Raw genomic sequence first — 24,081 nt, forward strand, 5'->3', positions numbered from 1 at the left:
TACCTTCTAGTAAAATTTTTATCTTGGAGATTAAATGAAACCAGGGATGCAAACAAATTTGAAAGTTGAAATGTCTTTATTACTATTAAGAAATTTTATTGTTTTACTTTAGAGACGAATAAGCCACTCATTAGATTCTTGCTGATTTTGAGAAGCAGAAGAGGTGAAAATCATATATTTAGACTGAAATGATGGAATTTCAGGCTGAACTGTTTCGCAAAGCTGGATATCTAGTCTGAAGTAGTAGACCTGGTAATTGGTGGTAACCAGCTACTACCAGCAACCTTTGGTTTAATAAAGTATGATGTGGGCTACATTATGAAAAATGTTTTTTTTTAAACATCATAGACCATAAATGAATTGCAATTTTAGTATTTGTCAATTTCTATATCTTTTATTTTGGTCTCAATTTCTTCAGTGTACATTTTTGTTTTGCTCATCTGAGCTGACATCTGGCTCAAAACTGTACCTCTGGATAGCCCCAATCTTGCTCGGTTGGGAGTCTGAGGGACTAGCAGTAGAGCATGTAAATAGAGAACTCTCAGTAAGGGGAAAGGGGGAGGGGGGTTCTCCACTCACAACTCAGAGGTGAATTTCTAAAGAACTCCTGCCGCTCTGCAGAAAATGTGTCCTATAAAATGACAAGTTTGTATTTAATTTGAGCTAAAACGGCATAATCAGAATTAAAAGACCACTGGGAATGCTTTGAAAATAAATCAAAAGATGATCATAGTGGGAGTTTAAATCCACACACAGGTCCTCCCACCTGCCTTAAAAAAATAACATGGCTCTAACATTGGATAAAAAAAACGAATCTATAATGACATTGAGGCAACTTTTTTTTTTAAATGACCATCCGCAGTTGGTTATAACAGAAAACGAATCCAAATAAGCTCTTATTTTGGAGACGGGAGTCACTGGTAAATAGCTCCTTCCTGAAACCAGCCTCATTGTCCCTCTTGATTTGCTTGAAGTTTAGAAATGAAATGTGCAGTCTTGGTAAACACACACCTGTCACAGTGACATTTTTCTAACAGGTTCAGTCACCATCAACTTTTGTTTCTTAAAAAAATGTTTGAATGACTTAAAGATAGTTTTTGCAGGGTCACATACATTCAGTACGAGCTTTATCAGCAGGTGAAAACTCAAAAGTGAACCACATCGGTAGAGATCGTCAGGTACTTTTTCTTTTTCCACAGCAAGTATCCTGCGCCAAGTGGTTTAGATGAAACGGTGATTGAGTTCAACTGCCGTTTAACTTTGGAGGTTAAAAGGTATTTAATGCTCCACCTAGGCCGCCCTTTGACATGTGACCAACAGGCTTAAGGAGACTCCGGTCAAGGCAGGCTAAGAGTCTTTAAAGCTTCATATGCTGTTCCACACTCTGAAGTGGAACAGGAAAACAGCATCACCTATACCTCTGAGAGATGAAACATCACTGGTGGCTCTTGAAGTTGTGGAGATTTCGTGTGACAGGACTTCTGCTGGTCCTGGGGGTCACCTCACTGACCATCCTTCTGAGCACTTATTTTCTGAAACATTTAGGGTAAGTAGAAAAAAAAACACTTCCCTAAGCATTGACTTCTTTTTGTTCCTTTTGATTGTGTGGTTTGGTTTCCCCAGTGCACAGGATTTACATAAAGGCAGGAGTGGGATGCCACTGAAAGAAAGCAAGGACCTGAATGAAAAGTCAAAACAAAAAGCTCAAAACAGCCGACAAAAACAGACAAGTGCACAAGTTGCAAAATATCCCAATTTTTTTTTTGAAATCCTGAGGAGCAGAAGGCATAATCCTCCACCTGTTGTGTTTTTGAAAACACACAAGACAGGAAGCAGCACAGTGCAAAATCTGTTGTTCCGCATGGGGGAGAAGCATGGAGCAACGTTTGCCTTCCCCTCCTACAGCTACCAGTTCAGCTATCCAGACAAGTAAGGCAAAGTCTCAGAGCCTGTCTGCTTCCCAATGCTTCATGTTGGTGTTTGACCCTCTCTCCTCTCTCAGATTCGAGGCCGATTTTGTGGATGAGCTACCTGAAGGCTCCTCTCAGTTTGACATACTTTGCAGCCACATGCGTCTAAACATGGAAGAGCTAAAAAAGGTGATGCCTCCAAACACCATCTACATCACCATCCTTCGTGACCCCGTGCAGACGTTTGAGTCGGTTTTTTCCTATTACACCTTCTCCATTCCGGCCTTCTCCCTGGCTAAAAAAGCTGCAGAGACTATGGAGAACAGGTCGGCCCTTTCAGTGTTTTTGGGGACGCCTGAATCCTTCTGGGACCCTAAATCTCCTGAAAATGGGCTTGGTAGGAACCCCATGAGCTTTGATTTTGGCCTTGATCTCCAGCATGGGAACATGGCCTGGTCAGCTAACCTGACTGCGCTGGTGGAAACCTTCCACCTGATTATGATTGGAGAGCACTTTGATGAGTCCCTGGTCTTGCTGCGGGCTCTGCTGAAGCTGGAACTGGAAGAGCTCGCCTATGTTCACTTCAACACTCGTTCTGCACACAGCATTACTTCCCTAGATGAGACAACCAAAGCCAGGATAAGAACCTGGAACGACTTGGAGATGGAGCTGTATGACTTCTCCTTGAAGTTGTTTCAAAAGAAAGTGGAGGAGTACGGAGCCGAGAGGTTGAATAGAGATGTGGATCTTCTGAGGGCCTCCTCGAGCAGAATCAGACAGAAATGTGTGGCTGGCAAAAACGTTTCGCCTGAGGAACTGGAGGAATCAGTCAGACCGTGGCAGCCTGACTCTGCCACCATACTGGGTTACAGTGTTCAAGGTAATCTGACCAAGGAGGAGCAAGGCTTCTGCATGCGACTCGTTCTGCCTGAACTTCAGTATCACGCCCATCTGTACTTTAAACAATATGGCAGAGCCATGCGGCCTGTACCTACAGAGTAATGCTCTCCAGGAGCTGTCGGAATGTAGTTCAATACAGTCCGCGATCAATCAATTCAAACAAACAATTCTAAATATTCATAGCCTTAGCTCACAATGTGCAGAAAATACCGTATTAAAATCACAAAGACAATCAAAGGATCAAAAGGCACAAAGATCCCTCAAAATAAAGGAAAACAAAAAATTATTTTATAGACAAGACAGTCTTCCACCTGTAGCTTTACATTTAACTCATGTTTAAGTACACAGTGGGGCAAAAAGTATTTTGTCAGCCTCCAATTTTGTAAGTTCTCCCACTTAAGAGAACAGAGAGCTGTAATTTCCGTCATACGTGTACCTCAACTATGAGAGACAAAATGAGAAAAAAAATCCAGAAAATCACATTGTTTGATTTTTAAAGACTTTAATTGCTAATTATGGTGGAAAATAAGTGTTTAGACACCCACAAACAAGCAAGATTTCCGTCTCTCACAGACCTGCAACTTTTTCAGTAAGATATCCAAGACCAAAGAGCTTGTCTAAGGAGCTAATTGCTGACCTGTACCAGGAAGACTGAATCTGCAATAGGTAAGCAGCTTAGTGTGAAGAAGTCAACTGTGGAAGCAATTATTGGGAAATGGAAGACATACAAGACCACTGATAATCTCCCTCCATCTGTAAAGCATGGGGGTGGAAACATCATGCGTTGGGGCTGTTATTCAGTAAAGGGACCAGGATGACTGATCTGTGTAAAGGAAAGAATGAATGGGGCCATGTATGTTCAGATTTGGAAGGAAAACCTCTTTTCATCAGCAAAAGCACTGAAGATGAAACGTGGCTGCGTCTTTCAGCATGACAACAATCCAAACACACTGACCGGGTGACAAAGAAGTGGCTTTGTAAGAAGCATTTCAAGGTCCTGGAGGGTTCTAGCCAGTCTCCAGATCTCAACTTCATAGAAGATTTTTGGAGGGAGTAAAAAGTCTGTGTTGCCCAGTGACAGCTCCAAACCATCACTGCTCTAGAGGAGATCTGCATGGAAGAATGGGCCAAAATGCCAGCAACAATTTGTGAAAACCTCGTGAAGACTTACAGAAAAGGTTTGACTGCTGTCATTGCCAACAAAGGGTGCCGTATATAATAAAGTATTGAGTTGAACTTTTGCCATTGACCAAATACTTATTTTCCACCATAATTTACAAATGAGTTCTTTAATAATCATACAATGTGATTTTCTGGATTCTTTTTTCTTATTTTGTCTCTCTTAGTGGATGTATACCTATGATAAAATTACAGGCCTCTCTCATCTTTTAAAGTGGGAGAACTTGCACAATTGGTGGCTGATTAAATACTTTTTTGCCCCACTGTAAAGTAGTCAAAGTGTTTATGTGGGAGAGTTTGATTGACATGGATGTTGATCTGCATTCTCCTGCTCTGATAGGCTAACTCTGATACAGAGCCATGACTGTGTTGGAGAATTCGACTGAGTGATGTCACCCATAGACAATGATTTACTTCCAGCTCCAAAAAATGAAGTCAATTCAGTCGCCATTTTTTGTAATACATTGCCATGTTGGAATCAGAAATGGTCAGTATGCTGCGATTGGTCTGAGTCAACGTTTCTATGGCAACCACTCTCCCCAATCAGGAGTGAGCTTGTTGGAAGTCCAGACCCCTACCATTGAAAGTGGCTACATGGAATTTTTGACATGAAATTACATAATTTTATTGAGGCATCTGTCAGTGCCTAACTGGAATAACTTGCACAGCATAAATGTATTTAGAAAAAAGTTTGATCTGTGATGGTCATTCACTGACACCTACAGCCTTCCTTTTTCTTAAAGAAGTGTCTGTCTGCATCAGCAGAGTTGTTCATTCGGTAGAAAAAAACAGTCCAAAAATGTTTCTTAAATTCATAAACTCTTTATTTAAATAAAAACAATCCAGAATGTCAGCATGTTTATCAGAAATGTGGAAGTCAGGTGTTCCTAAGAATCCAATGATCGAACCCAAAGTGCAGCAAAGTGACGTGAAACACAAATCTCACAGCAACAAAAGCCTCGACTTTGTTGAACCGATCCAAAGGAATCTTTTGTTTTGCAGTTTGTTTTCTTCACACAAACAGGTTTAATAACTCCTAAAGATAAAAAATACAAATTTCTTTCAATTGAATGAATTTTTAAATTTAAAATACATTTTCAAATGTACAAAAAGCAGTCTTAAAATACAACATTCAGACGAAATGCCTGATCAGTTCAGCAGATTCCGTGGTGAAGATGGCTGTCTCAGTTCTCATTAGTGCAAACTTCACATTAAAGGGCTGATGTGCAGCTTTTCTGTCACAGCAGAACAAACTCGTCCATGCTGCTGCTGGTGCTGACTCTCTTCAAATCGCTGCTCCTCTGGATATAGGTGACCCTGTGCACGGGGGAGCTGCTGTGCTCCTCGTCCTTCCAACTTTCCCCCTCTGAAAATATAAACATGGGGTATCCCTCTGCTGATGTGGAGACCACCTGCAGAAGTGAAGAACTCATACATCATAGGATTTCAGAGATGAGAGAATCAAATCAGCAAATTTCTTGTTTGGGTGAGAGTGGGGGGTGAAATGTTGTCATATGTTAGACATAGACCCAAAACAAAAAGCCAAATTTGGAATTAGATAGATGACGAGGCAGACCTCATTAACATTTGTGCACAATAGTTCAAGTTCCTGTTGTCCGCTTGCATAAAACCCGATGGTGCAGCTGGGATCCATGCGGGAGAACGGCATTTTCCTGGGATATTTACAATGAAACGACTGTAAGAGAAAAGAAACATCAACAAATTGATTTATTAGTTGAGTTTAGTATTTGATCAAGTATATAAAAGAGAGTAAAGGACACTAAACACTAAACCCTGATTTTAAATTGAACAAAACACAGACTAAATATAGTTTTTTTTCAAGATTTCAACCGTTTTTTAAAGCCATTACCACATTTGAAACACGCATTTCTGAGACCCCTATCACAGTAGATAGAATGATAGAAACATTCCTTAAAAAATCCATTGTGTATAACCTGGCCTCTTTTCTGTCCTGTAGCTCTTCATCATTCCACTAGGGGCAGTAAAGGCCCTTTTCTGTTTAAAAACACTTTTGGGGGGGAAAGTTTTGCTAATTTTCAAAACTTTAGGGGAAAAGTAACTCATCTATTGTTAATAATTTTTAAATAGACCCTTGCTGTATTTAAATAATGTTAAATGAGTTGATAACTCTTCATAATCCAGTTACACGCGTCGACTATGGTTACAGCATGTTAAAAATGTGTGGATCAAATTTGAGACGATGCTCATTTTTTTCTGAACACTCATGTCAATATTTTTGCATCTTAAACTAACATTGTTGTGAGCAAAAACTCACCAAATCACCCAAAATATCATAATTGATACTAACTGCATCTCATTAAAAAAAAGATACTGCAAAATATTTATGTTGCAGATTTTATCAAAGGGTTATAAAATAATCCCAATTCTAAAAAAAATAATCAGAATTTTCTGTCAATTCTTTGATGTAGTGGGTTTACAGGGTTAAGGAGAGAATACTGTTTAAACCTGCATAACCTTTGAGAAAATATAATCTGATGAGAAACTCCAAGAACACCGTAAGGACTCATCCAGTATTGTTATTAAAGGCAAACACGAAAAATGACAAACTGCAGCCTCGCTTGGTCCAGTAAAAGACGGTCTTTATGAATCAATATCAAGAGCCAGGAACAAAAGTGGAGAATTCAAGGAAAAACAATGCTCATCAAAAACAACAGACTAGTCTTAGATTTGACAAAAGGACAGAATAATTTACAACTTTAGGGAGAAATTTGATGTAAAAAGAGCTTTGAGAGCAGACTCTGTGAGCATCTTTAGACAAAATATAGGAACTGTCTCTTTCTGGAAGGGATCTGTCATTTGTCAATCATCCCCCAGGTTTAAAAGTACTTCTGCATCAGCCACTGACAGTTCTATACAGCCATGATGACCTGCAGGCTAGATAAACAAATGAATGTGAAACATTCAGCAACTATTGGTGCAAGTCAGAGATCAGCAGCCAAAGAGACTAAATACGGTGACCTACCTCCAAAGGAAAGTTCTCCTTTGTCACATTCACAGTGAGCTGACAGTAATGAGGGTCCAAGTACAGCAGCTGGTCATCTGTCATTCAGTGGAAGAAAAAAAAAACAATTATCCAACTGAGGAGAAACATTTTTATAATCCACACTGTCCTTCCACTAACCCTGGAAGCCAACAAAGAACAGGGAGTGCTTTGGTCTACCGCCAATGATCCCAATACAGCACTGCAACTCCAGGAGTTTCTGTGGGAGGAAAATGACCTTGAAGGAAAAGTCTGACTGTGGATTTCAGGATTTTGATGACAATATTTTTAAGCTGAAACAAAATGTGTTTTTCCTCTGAAAGCTTATCGTCTACATTCTAGGACCTCAGGTAATATAGCACAGTTCTAACACCTTTATGCATAAAGAATGGTTTCAACATCGGTACTTGTTTACCTTTGCACAAACAGCAGATCTGTATGTGTGCAGGAATGATACACTGGAGGGAAATAAGTATTTGATCCCATTGATTCTGTGGGTTTGCCCACTTAAAAAGAAGTTGACAGTCTGTCATCCTAATGGTGGCTTCATTTGAACAGGGAGAGATAGAAAATCACAAAGACAAACAAGAAATCAACTGGAAAGAATGTATTCAAATTTATTTTTGAATTTCATTGAGAAAAAAAGTATTTGATCTCTCTTGTGAGACAGACTTAATACTTTGTGGTAAAAGTCGTTTTGGCAGCACAGAGGTCAGATGTTTCTTGTTGTTGATGAGCAGGTTTCTGCACATATCAGGAAGTATTTGGGTCCATTCTTCTTTACAAACTACTTCTACATCACTCAGATTTGGTGGCTGTTGCTTAGCAACATCCGCTCTTTCCATAGGTTTTCCATAGGATTGACTGGCTGGACGACTCCATGACCTTGATATGCTTCTTCTTCAGCCGTTCCTTGGTTGTCTTGGCTGTATGTTTTGGGTGTCATTATCTTGTTGGAAGACTCATCCACCACCCATTTTAAGCCTCTAGATGGAGGGAAGGATTTGATGGTACATGGCCCCGCCCATCCTTCCGTCCACACGGTGAAGTAGCCCTGTGCAAACCCCCCCCCCCCCCCCCCTTTCCCTAAAGCATGATGCTTCCACCTCCATGCTTGACGGTTGGGATGGTGTTTTTAGCTTCATCTGCAGCATTTTTCTTCCTCCAAACACGACGGGTTGAGTTGATGCCAAAGAGCTCCATGTTGGTCTCATCTGACCACAGCACCTTCTCCCAATCTCTCTCTAAATCATGATGACAGGTGTTCAATGGTAAACCTCAGTCTGGCCTGCACATGTGCCGTCTTTGTGAGCTCTGCAACATGTTAAACCACTGTGGTGTAAAGTATTAACAATGGTTGCCTTGGTGACTGTGGCTCAGCTGCTGTTGTTTCAGGCCAGTTCTTCTCTGTTCTCATGATGATGGAAACCCCACCAGGCATCGGACATCTGGTTTGGAGTCCCTGACCTATAGGTGGACTGATGGTCACATCGCACCAACAGTTGCCATGGTAACCCCCAGCTTCTTGCTGATGGTTTTGTAGTCCAGTCCAGTCTTGTGCAGGTCTACAATCTTCTCCCTTGAATCCACTGAAAGCTCTTCAGTCCTTCCCTGTTGGAGAGTTTGGAGTCTGACTGATGGACTGATTCTGTGGACAGGTGTCTTTTCTACAGGTGATCAGTTCAAACAGGTGTCTTCCATTTAGGTGACAGGTTGATTAAGAGAGTCTAAAGGGTCTGTGTGAACCAGAACCCTTGATGTTTATAAGATGATCAAATACGTATTTACCTCCATGAAAGACAAACAAATCTATGTATATTTTTAATGTGATCTTGATTCCTCATTGTTCAAATGAACCTACCATTAGGATGACAGCGTGTAAGTTTCCTTTGAAGTGCGCAAACACAAAATCAGCAAGAGATCAAATACTTATTTCCTCTACTGTTTATGGTGGACAGGTGATTTCTTGCATGTATATAGGTATGTGTGTGAGCTGATTTGTATCTGTACTGAGTAAGTGTCAACATGCATATGTTTGAAGGTTTTTAGAGCCAACAGGTACAGTATGTTTGTAATATCCGAATGTGTTGCTGTGTGTCTGTGGACAGACCGAACCTGTGTGGTGAAAATGCAAATGAAAAACCTGGAGGACCTTGTTGCCCCTTTAAATCCTACCCTCTCCCATCTGTTTCTTTAGTCATTCTCCAACTTCTTTACCCATTTTTGCTTTCGTGTACCTTTTCTCCCATTTCTAAAATTCCACACTCACTCTCTTTTTTGTCTTAAGTTTGTCTGGTCAAGATAATAAAATACAAATATACACCTTGTGTGAGTCAAAAGCTGCATAAGCCCCTATTGTAACAGTAAAATCTGTCCAACACAAGAGGCCTTCAGCTATTATACGTTTTCTCAACTGCTAAGTAAAAAAAATTGCTTAAATACTTTGACGCAGGAGATGTAGGAGGGATTGAGGTCCTGTCCTCCGAGCCGCACGGGAACCAGGATGATGACAGACTTCCAGGAGTGAGGGGGAGGCCGCTCACATAACCCCCGTACGTCCTGCAGGTAGACTGAAACAAACAAACAAACAAACAAACAAACAAACAAACAAACAGGGTGCTTCAGAGAACTGCTTCCACCTTCCTTTTAAGCAGTTCTGAGTGCAACAAGAGAGATGCTCACTGGTGCAGTCCTGAGCAACATAGACCACCAAATTGGGAAGGTCGACTGAAGCCGCCACAGCTTTCCTGGAAAAAGAATCAAGTTTGCTGCAGCGGTTCTGTAAAGGAATGCATGCTGGGAACACACTGGAGAGACGGCTTCGGGTCAGAGAGAAAACCTGAAGGCGGCACTCCAGTGTGTTCTGATCTTACGGTGCTGTTTCGGGTCTCACTGTAGGATGTGTGCCACGATGGACGGGCCGTACCAGTCCCCGGCCTTCTTTCCTGAACTTGCACCCAACTCCACAAGCCTGTGTATCCCAAAGGGGGCTTTAGGATGGTCTGCAAACCAGGAAACCACCTTTCTGTGCATGGCCTCTAGAGGTCTGTCATACAAGGACCCCAGGCTCTGATATCGACACCTCATGTTTGATTTGCAGTCGGTGCAGTCTGCATGGTGAGGCAGGTCCAGGTCATCCTTCACAGCCCGGTACCACACCGACCACATCCAGCCTGTAAAACACATTTTTATGTTTATTTGTAATCTGAAATGATCATTTCAGGAGTTCCTGTCATCCACATTTAGCTAAAAATCAAATCAGAACAAAAACACTTAGCTGGGTTCCTAAAGAAAAAAAGGAGTTTTTGAAGATTAAAAATGATTCCCGACAGGTTCAAGTTATAGCCGACGCAAAATAGTAAATAAAGTATACTTGTATTACACTTTTCTACCTTTCTTAACAGTCACAGTCCCATTCACCCACACAGTTACACAATAACAGCGACTCTAAAAGTCTAAGTAGTCGACTTAGATTTAAAAACATCTGTTAACAGTTAATTTGTTCTTTTTCTATTTATGATACCCTTCCTTTTCTGAATTAATTCTTAAAAGTCTCAGCTTCAACAAAAATAAAAGTTCCAGATTAAGTATATAAATCTTCTATAAATCTTGAAAGGTCTTTGATAGGATGGAGAATTACGACCTCCATAAAAATAAAAAATTGTGAAAAAGAATAAAAAAAATGTGAAAGTAAACTTGTAGGATTAGGAGTTATAAAGTCAATATTTTTTAATAATAAAGTTATTATTTCATATGGTCCGAATTAAGAGTTTAAAAGATTAAAGTCACACCTTTATTAGGCCAAAGGCCGTTTACTAAGAAAATATAAATAACAATAAAAAACAGTATTATGTTACAGTGTGGGAGACGCAGAACACATTGTTACCTCAGTATTTCCTATTATTTTCTGAAACTACTGCTAAGCCTTTTAGCCAGTCAGCATTGTTTTATTAAAACGCATTGGGACACTGAAAAGAATTTTCAGGAAACTGGGTCTCTCAGAAGAAGACTGTGGATTTACAGCTGGCGCACATTTCACACTGTAGGCAGTCCAGCTGCAGAAATCCTAATGCATTATGGGATTCCAATGATAAACTGAAACCTGTGGCATCATCATAAACTGCTGCTTTGATGGAATGAGTAGGCACAGAATGTGGATCAATGGTTACACCACCAATTTGATGTCTAAAATAGTGTTTTTTTACTTGTAAAACGAAGACTTTTCTTATTAATTTATTATTGTAAAATTATGTCTCATAATTTTACAACTTTATTTTCAGACAATTGAGACTTTTCTTCTCATAATTTTACATTTTTAGTCACCTAAAATGAGCACTTTTTTATCAGTTTTACAATGTAATCTTGCAAATCCTTTTCTAATGATTTACCACATTTTTCTCGTAAAATATTTTTTGGTTTTTATACATTTATTTTGGTAGAATTATGACTTTTTCCTCATGATTTTATAACTTTATTCTCTTAAAATTAGCACTTTTTTCTTAAGGTTTTACAAACTTAAATACATCTTTTTGTTTGACGATTTTATTCTCATAAGATTAGTACTTTTTCTCATAATTCTATGGCTTTAATCTTGATAATGCATCTATTTTTTATATTCATGGAGGTCCTGATAATTCATCATACTTTACAGTTTCAAAAACAAAAAGACAAAATCTTTGTTGTTCTGTTTTGCTTTAAAACAGAAGAGCCAGAGAACAGAGCAGACACAGACTGCACACTGCTTTGAATGTTGTCACCTGGGGGCATCAGGTGTGTGAGGAGACCTCGAGCCAGCAGCATTTGACCCGTCCGTAGAACACAGCCCCACCCGCTGTCCGTGGTCAGGGATGAGCCAGCCAGCTGAGGGAAGCCCCGCCTGTACGTCAGCCACAGGAGGGATGCAAAGGAGCGACGGAAACGCTCTTTGTTTGCTAGAACAATCGCAGATCGATTTGAGAAAACCTTTTCTCTCCCTCCTCGCATTATTAAACGAAGAGATCGCCTCACCTTCATCCTTGAGCTCATACGACTTTCCAAGTAAGATCAGGGGAGAGCTCTTGCTGAATTTTGTTTTCTGCTTTAAGGACCAGCCTGAAATATTTAAAAGTTCATGAGTTTGTAATGCAGACATGCTCGGTGAGTTTTGGAGTCATGATAATAAAACTGACCATATTTGACACTGTTCCAGACAGAAACCAGCTTGGATTTAAGTTTCCCTTTGTCCCCCGTCTCCTGCAGAGATGTTGTATCGCTCAGAAACTCCACAGACTTATGCGACAGGAAGAGCCAGTCATCCATGGGATCATCAGCAGCTGGCAGGTCATCGCAAAGCATGCTGGGATTCATATTTACGAGAGATGACTAGAATTCAGCAAGAAAGCTCCTTCCTTTTTCACAGCAGCCTAAAAAAAGAGAGCAAGGAGGTAAAACATGTGACTTGAGCAGCCAAGCACAGCAAATCTTACCCTGTGAAGCAGCTTCAAGCAGCTTTCACCTGTGGAAACGCTTGAGCTCGTGCAGAGCGAATCAAAGCCAATCCTTCTCGGCAACAGAAAGTTCACAAAACCAAACATGTGACTGTGCCCTGTGACCAGAGGAATCTCAGAGATGTCATTTTAGTGGTTTTCATCCAGCAGCAACTAAAATGACAACTCTGAGAATTCTCCGAAAATGTAAGAATACTTCAAAAGATTTAAATGCAGTTTTTAACTTGAATGAACAGCAGAAATACTCGTGTACTCCATTCAAGTCAAACAGTGCATTTAAATATAACTTGTTGTGCCAATGATACAGAAAAAGGGGAAGAGAAATTTGTTGGTTTTGGTTGATTTGATTTCTAAATTTTTACCTTGATTTCACCAGGAAGTCCCGTTAAGAGAAAAAATTATATTTTAAGGGGGGGCCTGGACCGAAAGCCACCATCCCAATAAAAAACATACGATTAAAACCATAAATTACAAATAATGTATCATTAATGAACAGTATAACAATAATAAAACGGTTAAATCAAGAGTTATACTCTCAGGTCAACACCACAGCTCCAGTAAAAAAGCACCAGCACGAAGGCCAGCCCAGTAAAGATAAAAACATTAGAATATTTAACAAAATGGATCAAACTGGAAGATTCCAACATTTCCAACACACAGCAGGAGATCTTATCTAAATGGGACTTCCTGCTGAAATAAAGGTCAAATAAAAGACAAAAACCAAGAATTAGAGCTGGGGGGTTATTCTAAAAACATTAATAGTGATGCTCTGAATTTGTTACCAGTTTGTACAGATTTGATTACATACTTTAAACAAAAACACATATTGTTTAAACCAATTTAACAATGTACAAAATCAACAAGTTATTAATACTAAAAGAATGTGGCATTCCTAGTGACGCTTTTAAAGGATTATTTTTTGGTGGTATAGTTGAGTTAATACATTCTCAGAAATATAAAACAATGTGACAAATATTTGTAGCTGTTTTTGATAAAACACAGGTATAATAATGTTTTCAGAAAACTGCCATGGCTAGTCTACCATTTTATCTTGTGTCACACTTTTTTTCTTTTTGGAGGAAACAGCAAAAACGTGCTGTGAAAATGTGAATTTGTTCCTCCCATAATAATGTTGCAACACATTTACCTGCCTCGGTTCTTTCAGTGGCATCACAAGGACGCATGGATGTATTGATCACTGAAGAATCCTGCTTTCTCATGCAGTTTTGCAGGATCGCTCAAAGGTCGAACATGTCAGACAGCTGACTCTTCTTGCATCGTATTCTTCCTCAGCTGAAATGACAAATGCAAACAGATCAAACAGGAAAAAAAATTTTGTTTTTCCTCCTGCCTACAATTGTCTCTATTTTAATTTTTTTTTTTTTTTTACCAAATTAACTGCTAAAAATTTAAACCCACACTGACACTGACATTTAGTTGCAAATGACTAAAGTTAAACTCTATTTGCAATGTTACAACCCCTAAGTTTGGGGTTTAAAGCTACAAACAGGGAAAAAAAGGAAGAAAAAACAGCAGGGAACATGATTTGGACTGAATTTAACAGCAACATAAGCATAAAACAAACTAACATTGAGCTTTTTAATATAAATCATTTATAGGTTTAACCGAATATTCCTTTTATTTATGCTGACTTCGGTTGATGACTCCGCTGACAGGACACAGTAAAGCAAAGTTGACACGGCAAGAAATTTACCGTGAGTGAAGAGAAAAAACACGTACCTCATGTCGCATCGTGATTTCTTCCTTTCCGTGCAGACAACCCAGTCGGTAATTTATTAGTGAATAATTGGTTAATTTACCAGAGCAAGCTTGTGCGTTTTTACTGGAGTCAGCTCAGTACGACACCAACACAGGAGGTTGTTTTTACAGTCAATGCCCACACATTTATCCGATAGCAGACTGAAGTAGTGACGGTGTCGTCACTTCCTGTTTATACTGGTCACTTGGTATTGCTTCCTTAACTGGACGACGTCACGAACTTCTATCCCGTGTGTTTATAGATTAAACTAATAACATCTCCAAAATTCAATTCCCCCTGAGACATTCACGTTGTTATTGTATTATGTTGTTTGTCAATAAAGTATGAAAAAAAAAAAGAAAATAACATCTCCAAAAGCCTTAACCAGAAAGCGGTGTTTGTATGAACGTTGTAGAAACCTGAATGTTTTTATGTAAAATGCATGTTATATTTATGCTCCTCTGGCATATCTGAAGTTTACTTTGCAAAATTGTATTTTGTGTTGTACTTACGTTTTGTACAATAAAGTTTAAAAAAAAGAACTTCAGCCGAAAAACGGAAGTAACGTACGTTCGCCTTCAGAATAAAAGCTGCAACTTCCTTTGAAAAACAAAACAGATCAAAGTAATGTATTATAACTAATGTTATAATACATTATAACATTAGTTACGTTATAACTATGTTATAACTATAACTATGTTATAACTAATGTATTATAACTAAAAGAACTACAAACTCTTGATAAAAATTATCATTGTTCCAAATGATGGGATATTTTAGTTTTTTATTATCTTTATCAGTACAATAATTTTAAAACATCAAAATAAAAGCTTTCAGAACTCAAATTCAAGACAAAAAAAGGCAAAAAAGAAATTTAGCACATTTTTTTTTCCTACTGCAACTGTAAACCTTATTATGATAAATAATATTAATAGGAAAACAGAGAAATTAAGTAGAACATAGTATTAGAATAAACAAAAGGCATATTTCTTTTTAGTCCACTTTAAAGACCTTATATTGAACCTGTTTTTTAATTTCTACATTGAAACTTATTGATGTTTTCAAGAACGATTATTATCTTAATTATCAAACAATGAAATATTTTTTACTGCCATTTGAGCCATTATGATTGCATTCAAGAATAAATGAAAACCGGTACAAAAAAGATTCCCCACAAGACATTATCGTTTTATTTTTAATTACATTTCATATCCTGTAGGCTTTTTCTGGTTCTGCACAATATTTTTTTGTAAATATGTACTGGCATAGAGGGAAACTACTGTCAGACAAAAGAAAAAGTCAAACTTTTTGAACACAGATGGATGGGACAGAAACATTAGTCCTGACATATGGAGAAAAAACTCAGATTTCACAGCTATTATGCAGTTGTTTTCCAATGGCAAACCAGTGTGACTAGCACAATGAAACTCAGTTAAAATTGTTCAATAAATAGAAAATAAAAAAATAAATACATCAATCACAGTAAACATTTTTTTCTACTATAAATAAAGTGCAATTGTTGTCAGATCACACACAAACATTAGTGTTTAATATCCAAATATTAGTTTGATGTTTAATTTATGAACATCAAAATAAAGCAAATCTGAACTGGAAGTAAAATAGACATTATAACAACAATTACGAGAAAGATTCACAAGCAAACTGTCTCAGACTTCTACACACATTTCTCTTTGTTCCCTATATACTCTGGTGTTGTATGAAGATGTCCACATGGTGTCAGTCTAAGACTGGTTTGTTTCTTGGTGACACACAACTTTTTTTTACACGCAACAAACAAGACTTCACCACTATGAAGCTCTCAACATCTTAAAGGTTTCACTGACAAGGATGCCTAGCTAGGGCACTGATGGATTGCATAATAATACACATTTCTACAAAACACAGACTTTAAATGAGCCCCGAACAAATGACTTGCATTTTTCCTTCACGTATAACACTAAACAACAAACTCTACCTGTGCAGAAACAGAAATGAGCAAATGAGAACGTATATTCCTCTCCATGTGCTAGCTATTTCATGCTTCATCACACACATGGCCTCTTTACCCACTAGGAGCACACTCACTAATTAGCCTAAATATATGATTGCACATTTCACTAGGATCAGCAGACAGTTTTTATGACAAAGGTACTTGCTTGGCTTATTGCAAACGTTTTTTTTCTCTCTTTTTCAAGAGCATAATGTAAACTTAACAATTGGGGACACCATTAAAAAGTGGCATCATTGCATAGTGTCCCTGTGCAAGTTCATGGACCTCTTCCAATGCCATTGAAAGTCAGCCCTTAAACAGATCAACCAGTTCTGTCAGTGGGAGCATTTGGTTCCTTGGTCCAGTTTCCAACGGGCCAACAAATGGAAAATCTCTCCATGCCTGGTCATCTTTTAGTTTTTAACAGGACGTGCGTGATAAATGACATAATAGGAGCAGAAAAATGTGAGAATAGCTCAGCGTTATCAGAGTCTCCCAGTTTGGTTCAACCGTTTCCACCACTAGTTTGAAAAAATTTCCCCCAAAAGGAATTTCTGGAAAACAAAAAGTAAAAAAAAAAAAACTACCCTCTAAAGAGAGCTTTAGCAACACTAACATTAGTTTTTTTTCTTTGTTGGGGGTTTTTAATCAAAATTTTGTAATATTTGACTTATTTTAATGTGCGCTATGGAAACCTTTTTTCTCACTGCAGCCATGCTGTTGGGGTTTTTCTGCTGTCTTGATTCACTTATGTGTTAGCTCAGTTAGCTTCTTTGTTATTCACGCCGGAAATAGTTTTAAGGTATTTGTTCTTTTTCCTGAAAACTCCCAGGTTTCCTTGTTCCTCCTTTTTCTAATGAGCTAATGTGAACATTTAAAGACCCACTCCGATGAACCTTGTGTTTTTGTTGTTCTTAACATGGCATTTTTCTGATGATGGAGGACAAGTGTTTCTGGGTTTTTATTTAAATTTTATTTATTATATTTATAATTATATTATACATTATATTTATTATATTTAAATCTCTGTGAATCAGAAGCAGATGAAAAAGATGCCATTTAAAAAAGATTGTGTTTGTAATGTAGAAAGTACGCAGGGCGGGTCACAAGCTCCCTGCTCTAAGGGTCACGCCCACAATCCAGAGGTAAATTTCGAATGAACTCCTGCCGCTTTGCAGGAACTATTTTCCTAGAAGAAGTCACATGTTTTTTGATTTTGGCTTACAAACGGCATCATCATCATAATAATAAAAAAAAACATTGGGAACACATTTACAATAGAAGATGATCGGAGCGGGTCTTTAACAATTTTTCCGGATAGATTGTAATCTGGAATCTCATTTTGAGATTAAAAAAGAAGTACAAATATATGACTGTAACAGTTTACCCTCAGTGGAAAGTTCAGCTGTTGTTCACAGTGTTTTCTATTCCAGCGTCTGCTGTACAATGTTCCTTTTTTCTGTATATTGTTCTGCTATGAATCACGCGTTAAGACATTTTTACATACAGCACGATGTGATGAACGTACGTATGCAGATCAGTGTGATGACATCACGTGCACACAGTTTTCATCAGGCTCCTTGTTAACATCTCATCTGCACGCCATGTGTCTTCTTTTTGGTGCGTTTTTGTCAGGCATTGGTGTCTCCCCTGCATTCAAAGGATATGTCATGATATGTCAGTGTGAGGCTACAGCAAAAGGCATTACGAGGGAGGATTTTTGCTTTTCTCATCATGATTGATGCTTGAAGCCACGGCCGTTTCCTCTGCCAGAGTGGGCAGTCCCGGCGGTGGTGGGGGCAGTGCTGTGAGCACCCCTTCGAATGCCCCCAGACAGAGTGTCTGCCTTTGCTAACGTGCCTCCTCTCTTCTCTTCGCTCGTCTTTGCAACATCCTTCGCCTTACCAGCTTCTTGGGGCCCCCCTTTCATAGGCCCCAGCACGGTTTTAGCCACACTCGTTAGCTGAGTAACAAAACTGGCTTTTTCTCCTGGAGATATTGGCCGTGACTTGCCTGAGCAGGGCGAGGCCGCTCTTGGAGAAGGGGACGTGGGACTCTCCTCCAGGACCTCCAGGTGTGCCCTCTCCTCCTTGACCCCTCGGCAGCTACTTGTTGACTTCTCCACCCTGTTTCTGGTTGGAGGCTGGGTTTGTACTTGAGCTGGAACTGGGGGTGCAGGTCCTTTGACCTTTGTTGTGTCAGCTGTTTTGTCGCTTACGCGGATGACTCCTTTTTCAGGAGTTTCTGGACCTATAGGTTGTTTGGTCTGCTCCATCCCTGATGATTTCCTTGTGTTACTTTTGTCTCGACCGGCGGAGCATTTTTCTTTCTCTTCAGTCTTCTCCTGAGCTTTGGTTGCAGGTCCATTCTCTGTCTGCACATTCTGCTGTTTGGTGTCTTCTTGTTGGAGGCTCCTTGACGTGTTTGAGGTTTTCTCACTGGGTTTACTCTTAGTAAATGTTGCTTCAGAACCTAAAACACGTGGATTTGGTGGTTTGTTTTCAGGATTGAGCTTTGTTTCCTCCAACGAGGTTCTGGGTTTAAGTTCGCCTGAAGTTCTACTCAAGTCTGTCTCAGCAGTTGATGCTGCTGTTCTAGTTTTGTCAAAAGTAGCAGTAGCATTTCTAGCTTGTCGTCCAGTGATGTCAGACGCAGCAGTTTGGGAATCTTTGTCTTTTGTTATGAGCGTGTCCCGGCTGAGTGGCGACTCCTGCCTCCCCAGCCTCCGAACAGGCTTCAACCCTCCGATCTCACCTCCCAGTGGAGGAGAAGGGGAGGAAGACGAGGAAGGAGAAGGGGGGGCAGGTCCGTTCTCTCCTTCAATCTCTAGCAAACTTTGCAGACTGTGCTCACAGTGGAAAGACTCTCTTCTGTAATCCCCGTGAGTCACTTCCAAGCTATGCTTGCGTAACGACACCACCCCTGTCAAAGGAGAAGGCGATGATGATGACGAAGAAGAGGAAGGCAGAATCGGTGCTCCGAGCTTCTCTGCAGACTGCACCCTCTGCAGAAGGGGGGACCTGGGAGGCTCGGCGCTCTTGGGGCGGGGGCGGGCGACAGGGGGTGAAGAGTGCAACTTAGCAGGAAAGGTTTGGGTGGTGTTGGAGCTGCCGACTGTGTGTCCACTGAGAGGTGGGGGAGAGGAGGTGGTTGGGGAGGGGGTGTGAGCCAGAGGTGACAGCGGGATGTTTCCTGCGGATTTGCAGCGTGCTGAGCGGTACTGTCGGTGGAGCTTGGGAGAGAGGCCGTGCAGAGAGCTGGGCCTCATGTGGTGGGAGGCTGCTGGGGAGTTGGGGGTGCTGGATGCTGGGGAGCTGCTCTGAGATGAAGTGCCTGAGGAGAAATCACAAAACATTTCTTATCAGTTTCTCACCCTGTGTTTTATACTTTTCCCAATATTTGGACTTAATCGACTCAACTAAACTGTGGTCTGTACTTTTTCATACTAACCCAAATAAGATGTTTCCAGAGAGGAGCGGTAAGTCTGAGTGGGCGAACGGGCGGTGAGGCTGTGGGTGGGGGATCCTGGGAGACTGTCTCCAGACGACAGAGAGCGGTTCAAAGAAGAGAGGCTGCGGCTGGTGTGGAGCAGGTTGGACTGCTTTGTAATTTTTCTGAACAGAGAGCTGCGCTTTTTACTAAAAGACAAAAGAAAGGAGAAAAGACAAAACAATACATCCAAACTACAAGCACGCTTAGATACTAATCCAGCAACCATCCATCCATCCATCCTCAGATCCTCTGAATCTGTTTCTGATCATGGGGCTGATGGACCCAAGCCAGCTACTTTAGGGTGAAGGTGGGGTACACCCTGAACAGGTTGCCGATCAGTTGCAGGGACACACATTCACATGCACACCTAGGGACGATTTAGAAACCCCAATTGACCAATAAAGCATGATTTTGGACTGTGGGAGGCAACTGGAGTTCCTGCAGAAAACCTACGCATACGAGAAGAACATTCAAATCCCAGCTGGGATTTGAACCAGGGCCTCGTCAGTGTGAGGTGAGAGTGCTTATGGCTCACAGCGCTCACATCCAATGTGCTTAACAAATAAAGTAAAGCGGTTTATCTCCATAAGTTATAATTCATTTATGTCTGTTAAGAGTACTTCCAGTGTTTTACATCCTCCCATAGAATTGTGCAATCTGACGGCAGAGGGGATCAAAAACTGCCTCAGTTTGTCTATGAAGCAGTACAGAAACAGCAATCAGTGGTTAAGAAACCATCACTAAAACACTACAAAACTTGAGAAGAACCTACTCTTGTCCCTCTTTGACTCCTGGTTTCTTGCTGCGTCGCGCCATCTTGGACTTGTAACTTGACTTGCGTGCAGGACCCACTTTGATCGAGGTGTTCTCAAAAGGAGTTGTTGTGACTGTTACTTTATTTCCACTCTGTGAAACACAAGCACGAGTATTGATATATTGTAGATTAAAAAAAATAAATGTCCACATACTTTAGGGATTAACTTAATTTAATCATTTTTATCATATTTAATACATTAATTTCTGAGACCTCTATCTCATTAGCATGCTCCAAACTTTTCTTACAAACCCATTGTATAGAACTTGGTCTGTGTTTTCTGCCCTGTACTTCATCATACCTCCACTAGGGGCAGTAAAAGGGCTTTTCCTGTTCATTTGAAAATGGCTGCTTCCATGAAATGTTTTGGTGGGAATAGCTTATCTGATTTTCAAATGTTTATGGTGTGAATAACTCATCTATTGCTATAAATTATTTTAAATGACTACTTGCTGAATGAATTCTTTATAATACAGTTCCTCCGTGCAAAAAATATATTGATCAAAGTTGAGACAGTAAGTAAAAAAGGTGTTTTTTGTTTTTTTTTACTGAACATTCATGTCAAGAATATTGCATCTTAACCTCTAAGGGCCCAGACCCACTTTTTCTTGAAAACAAAATTATGTGTACCGGTATTTCACCACAAACCAAGTGGACAGAATTTCTAAAATTTTTCTGTTGCACTAATGTCACCATGGATTCTTATGGGTTTTTAAACTAACATTGTTGTGAGCAAAATACTACCAAATCCAGTGGCGGACCGTGTATTACACCTGGGCCTTCAGTGCTAGGTCAATCCCTTAACCCATCATTAACCATTTTACGATGCAGAATCCAGTTTGCATTGCATGTGGAAAATTCTTGCAGCCACAAGAAAAGCTTCTAAACAAACTGATTAAACAAAACAGTAAACGTTGCAACTGCAGACAGCAAAAAGAAAAATCGAAAATAACCACATACATTTATAATATTATTTATAATGATATTTATCATTTGACTCATCAAAAAATCAGATTATTTGAAGATAAAATCCATTCTCCTCTCTTTTCTCAAAAACAGTTTGATCACCCTGTCATGTTGATTATTGCGCTTCATTTCCGTCAAGAAGTCCTTTTCTATTCCATCAAGGCCAGTGCTGAGAGCCCAGTCTGTCTAGTTGTGTTTCTGCGTAGGTTTTAATTTGCTTTAGAGCCAAAAATGTCCACTCAACAGACGCAGTGGACAAGGGGAAGGTCAGCACCAAACACATAAATTTGTACGGCTACTCATGATCTCATGTCTCAAGTCAAGGAGATCAGTGGGAGATTTTCCTTTCCAAATCCTCCATGGCGTTCATTACAGTCAGCTCTGTTTTTAATTGAGATGGATCAAAAAGCACTCCGTGGCTCTGTGTCAAACTGGGCAAGGCTGCATGTGGGACATTGTTCCGGCATTCCTGAAACTTCTGTCCAATCAGAAGCTCTGGATACTGTGACGTGCCTAAGCCTGCTAGAAGGCCCTGCTGACACCGAATATGATTGGTTGAAGAAACTAATATCCGACATTAGATTTCGCATCAGGGAGCCCTCTGAACCGATTGTAAAAACCTCTTTAACTCTGTTCCTACCTGGCATCAAAGGACAGCTGAATTGCGATTGGTTAAACGCTCCAATGTAAAAATACCTCTGTGTCATAAACACAATAAAAGGGAATGGACAGACTATTTGGAATTATTTAATGAATATGCATGGACAAAACATAATTAAGACATGGTTCAGATATTTTTTAGGTCATCAGAGAAAGGCTTGAAGGTCCAGAGGGCCCACCACTGATCACATCATCCAATAGATGGGTTTTCATTAAAGGGTATAAAAACATCTTAATTCCAAAATAACTGAATTTTCTGTGTTGTAGGCTTTACAGGGTTAAACTACTGTGTGTCTCACCTTCAGGATTAGTTCCACCACCTCCGTATGAACCAGACCGTGAACTGACTCTCCGTTTACATGAGTGATGAGGTCACCGGCTCTTAGTCCCGCCTCCTGGGCTGGACCCCCATCCTCCACATGCTCAATCATAAAAAATACGTTTTAATTAGGCTACTCAAGATTTTGGATGCGCAACATATGGGGTTCTGCGGAGTTCTATTCACGGCTCCAACAGGGTTATATTTAATATACGAGGAAAGCATAAATGTGTTTTAATTTCTATTTTTGCTGAGACAGACTTCGTGTCTCACCCAAACCATGTGATGGACGCTGTAGACGTCACTGTCCCCCATGTAGACTCTGATTGCTCGCAGAGTGAAGCCATATTTCTTCCCGGAGCGGTGGATGGTGATTGGAGAGTGCAGGACATTAACCACTGGGCAGCAGTCTCGGCTGGGGGAGGAGTCTCGAGAGGAAGGGTTGGACGAGAGGGAGCGAGGAGACATGGGGCTAGGCAGTGGGGAGGCACCATGCTGCTCCACTGAAGAGCAGTAGATGAAATTAAATGAATATCACATGGTTTTTCAGTAAATAACCTTGTTTAGTTGTGTGGCTTCACCTGCTGGAATCATGACAGACAGCGCAGTAGCGGAGGCAGATTTGATAACTTTGGTCCCTGGACGGGAGTTAGGTTTGTCTCCTTCAGCCGAAAGCTGCTGATGTCGGGCTCTACGCAGAACCAGGTCAGTGGTGGCCCCACGGGACCCCTGTGGATCAGGAAGCCCCAAACTAGGGACAGCTCCTGTAGAATCAGCCGGTCTCAAAAGTTTGTCTGTGACATAAAATCAGAACACAAGCCAGCCATTACTGCATGGATGCATCTTCAACAAGAAATAGATAACAAGTCGGCGTCATTCCCACCTCCAGCAGCGACACTGTTCACATCTTTGAGGAAAGTTCTCAGATCTCCATGAGGGGAGACAAATCCCATAGCTCCTTCCAGGGAAGCTCCCCTGGTCTTTATAGGAGTATGCTTCCCTGGAACAGGTGGCTCAAAGTCCAGCTCCAGAGGGGAGGCAAAGCGCTGCGTGTCCATCAGGGCTGAGAAGCGTCTTCGAGCGCCTGATGCCAGGCTGGAGTCACACTCGGTGAAGAAGGTCTCCGAGCAGGACAAGCGCTTCCTGAAAGGAAAGAGAAAGCATCATAGTCCAGGATCACAGAGGAAAAACTGTCTTGTGTTTTCCTGTTTCCTCAGCTCACATCTCAGGAGAACCCGTTCTCCAGCTCTTTTCTCTGAGGGTAACGCTCCCCAGGCTTTCTCTTTTTCCCACCCGATCCTCCCTCGGGGCCTTGTGCTCCCGCAGAGTCACGGGGGGAGGTTTGTGCTCCAGCTGGGACAGGTGTTCCATGCTGCTGTAAACCTTCAGGTGAGCACAACAGAACAGAGTGAAGCCAGCATTCCTGGAGAAAACAGCATGAGGGTTGGGCTGCAGGGGCCAGACCTTGCTAAAGCGAGGGGAGCAGGATGAGAATCGATGGATTTCCACCGGTTCGTCGTCATTGGTGTCATCTTCTTCGTATGCCTGCACGTGATGGTAGCGCTCAGAACGGGCTGGAGACAA

The 24,081-nt window shown here is 40.6% G+C and overlaps 3 protein-coding genes across 8 annotated transcripts in view; 1 reads left to right on the forward strand and 2 right to left on the reverse strand.

Annotated features, from left to right (window-relative positions):
- Positions 1-1,861: 1,861 nt before the first annotated feature.
- On the forward strand, positions 1,862-2,912 carry LOC101157945 (galactosylceramide sulfotransferase-like). Its single transcript, XM_020705000.1, has 2 exons — positions 1,862-1,929; positions 2,003-2,912. The coding sequence occupies exons 1-2, from the start codon at positions 1,862-1,864 to the stop codon at positions 2,910-2,912; spliced, it is 978 nt and encodes a 325-aa protein (XP_020560659.1).
- A 1,879-nt stretch (positions 2,913-4,791) lies between these two features.
- On the reverse strand, positions 4,792-14,454 carry LOC101163578 (cysteine protease ATG4D). 3 transcript variants are annotated; one of them, XM_011478573.3, is made up of 13 exons: positions 14,238-14,453; positions 13,645-13,790; positions 12,180-12,413; positions 12,019-12,102; positions 11,769-11,942; positions 10,094-10,184; positions 9,905-9,982; positions 9,694-9,758; positions 9,454-9,581; positions 7,153-7,231; positions 6,994-7,070; positions 5,566-5,685; positions 4,792-5,401 (listed from the first exon to the last, which is right to left on the reverse strand). In XM_011478573.3, the coding sequence occupies exons 3-13, from the start codon at positions 12,355-12,357 to the stop codon at positions 5,228-5,230; spliced, it is 1,248 nt and encodes a 415-aa protein (XP_011476875.1). In that variant the 5' UTR covers positions 12,358-12,413; positions 13,645-13,790; positions 14,238-14,453; the 3' UTR covers positions 4,792-5,227. The 3 variants fall into 3 exon arrangements, with proteins under 3 accessions (XP_011476875.1, XP_011476874.1, XP_004071879.1); XM_011478572.3 differs by having other exon boundaries at positions 9,905-10,184; positions 13,649-13,790; positions 14,238-14,454; XM_004071831.4 differs by having other exon boundaries at positions 9,905-10,184.
- Positions 14,455-17,871: 3,417 nt separating this feature from the next.
- LOC101158200 (microtubule-associated serine/threonine-protein kinase 1) overlaps positions 17,872-24,081 on the reverse strand; it is a 48,506-nt gene continuing 42,296 nt past the window's right edge. For all 4 annotated transcript variants that reach the window (XM_020705488.1, XM_020705487.1, XM_011478575.3 and 1 more), the window contains exons 19-27: positions 23,962-24,071; positions 23,720-23,880; positions 23,381-23,640; positions 23,079-23,291; positions 22,771-23,000; positions 22,478-22,600; positions 20,511-20,644; positions 19,697-19,884; positions 17,872-19,579 (exon numbers count right to left, since the gene is read on the reverse strand). In XM_020705488.1, coding sequence (XP_020561147.1) covers positions 17,979-19,579; positions 19,697-19,884; positions 20,511-20,644; positions 22,478-22,600; positions 22,771-23,000; positions 23,079-23,291; positions 23,381-23,640; positions 23,720-23,880; positions 23,962-24,071 — 3,020 coding nt within the window. In that variant the 3' untranslated portion in view covers positions 17,872-17,978. The remainder of the gene's footprint in view (positions 19,580-19,696; positions 19,885-20,510; positions 20,645-22,477; positions 22,601-22,770; positions 23,001-23,078; positions 23,292-23,380; positions 23,641-23,719; positions 23,881-23,961; positions 24,072-24,081) is intronic.

The sequence above is a fragment of the Oryzias latipes genome, chromosome 8 (assembly GCF_002234675.1).
Source record: "Oryzias latipes chromosome 8, ASM223467v1".
NCBI classification, from domain to species: Eukaryota; Metazoa; Chordata; class Actinopteri; order Beloniformes; family Adrianichthyidae; genus Oryzias; species Oryzias latipes.

What these genes read in the sequence shown, in the direction of transcription:
- LOC101157945 (XM_020705000.1), top strand. Translation starts at nt 1,862, where the DNA reads ATGGGGGAGAAGCATGGAGCAACGTTTGCCTTCCCCTCCTACAGCTAC. An exon ending in CAGTTCAGCTATCCAGACAA is followed by an intron (nt 1,930 to 2,002) that starts GTAAGGCAAAGT and finishes CTCCTCTCTCAG; the next exon opens with ATTCGAGGCCGATTTTGTGG.
- LOC101163578 (XM_011478572.3), bottom strand. Translation starts at nt 12,357, where the DNA reads ATGAATCCCAGCATGCTTTGCGATGACCTGCCAGCTGCTGATGATCCC. An exon ending in ATCGTGGCACACATCCTACA is followed by an intron (nt 9,759 to 9,904) that starts GTGAGACCCGAA and finishes TTCTTTTTCCAG; the next exon opens with GAAAGCTGTGGCGGCTTCAG. An exon ending in GTTCTTTGTTGGCTTCCAGG is followed by an intron (nt 7,071 to 7,152) that starts GTTAGTGGAAGG and finishes ACTGAATGACAG; the next exon opens with ATGACCAGCTGCTGTACTTG.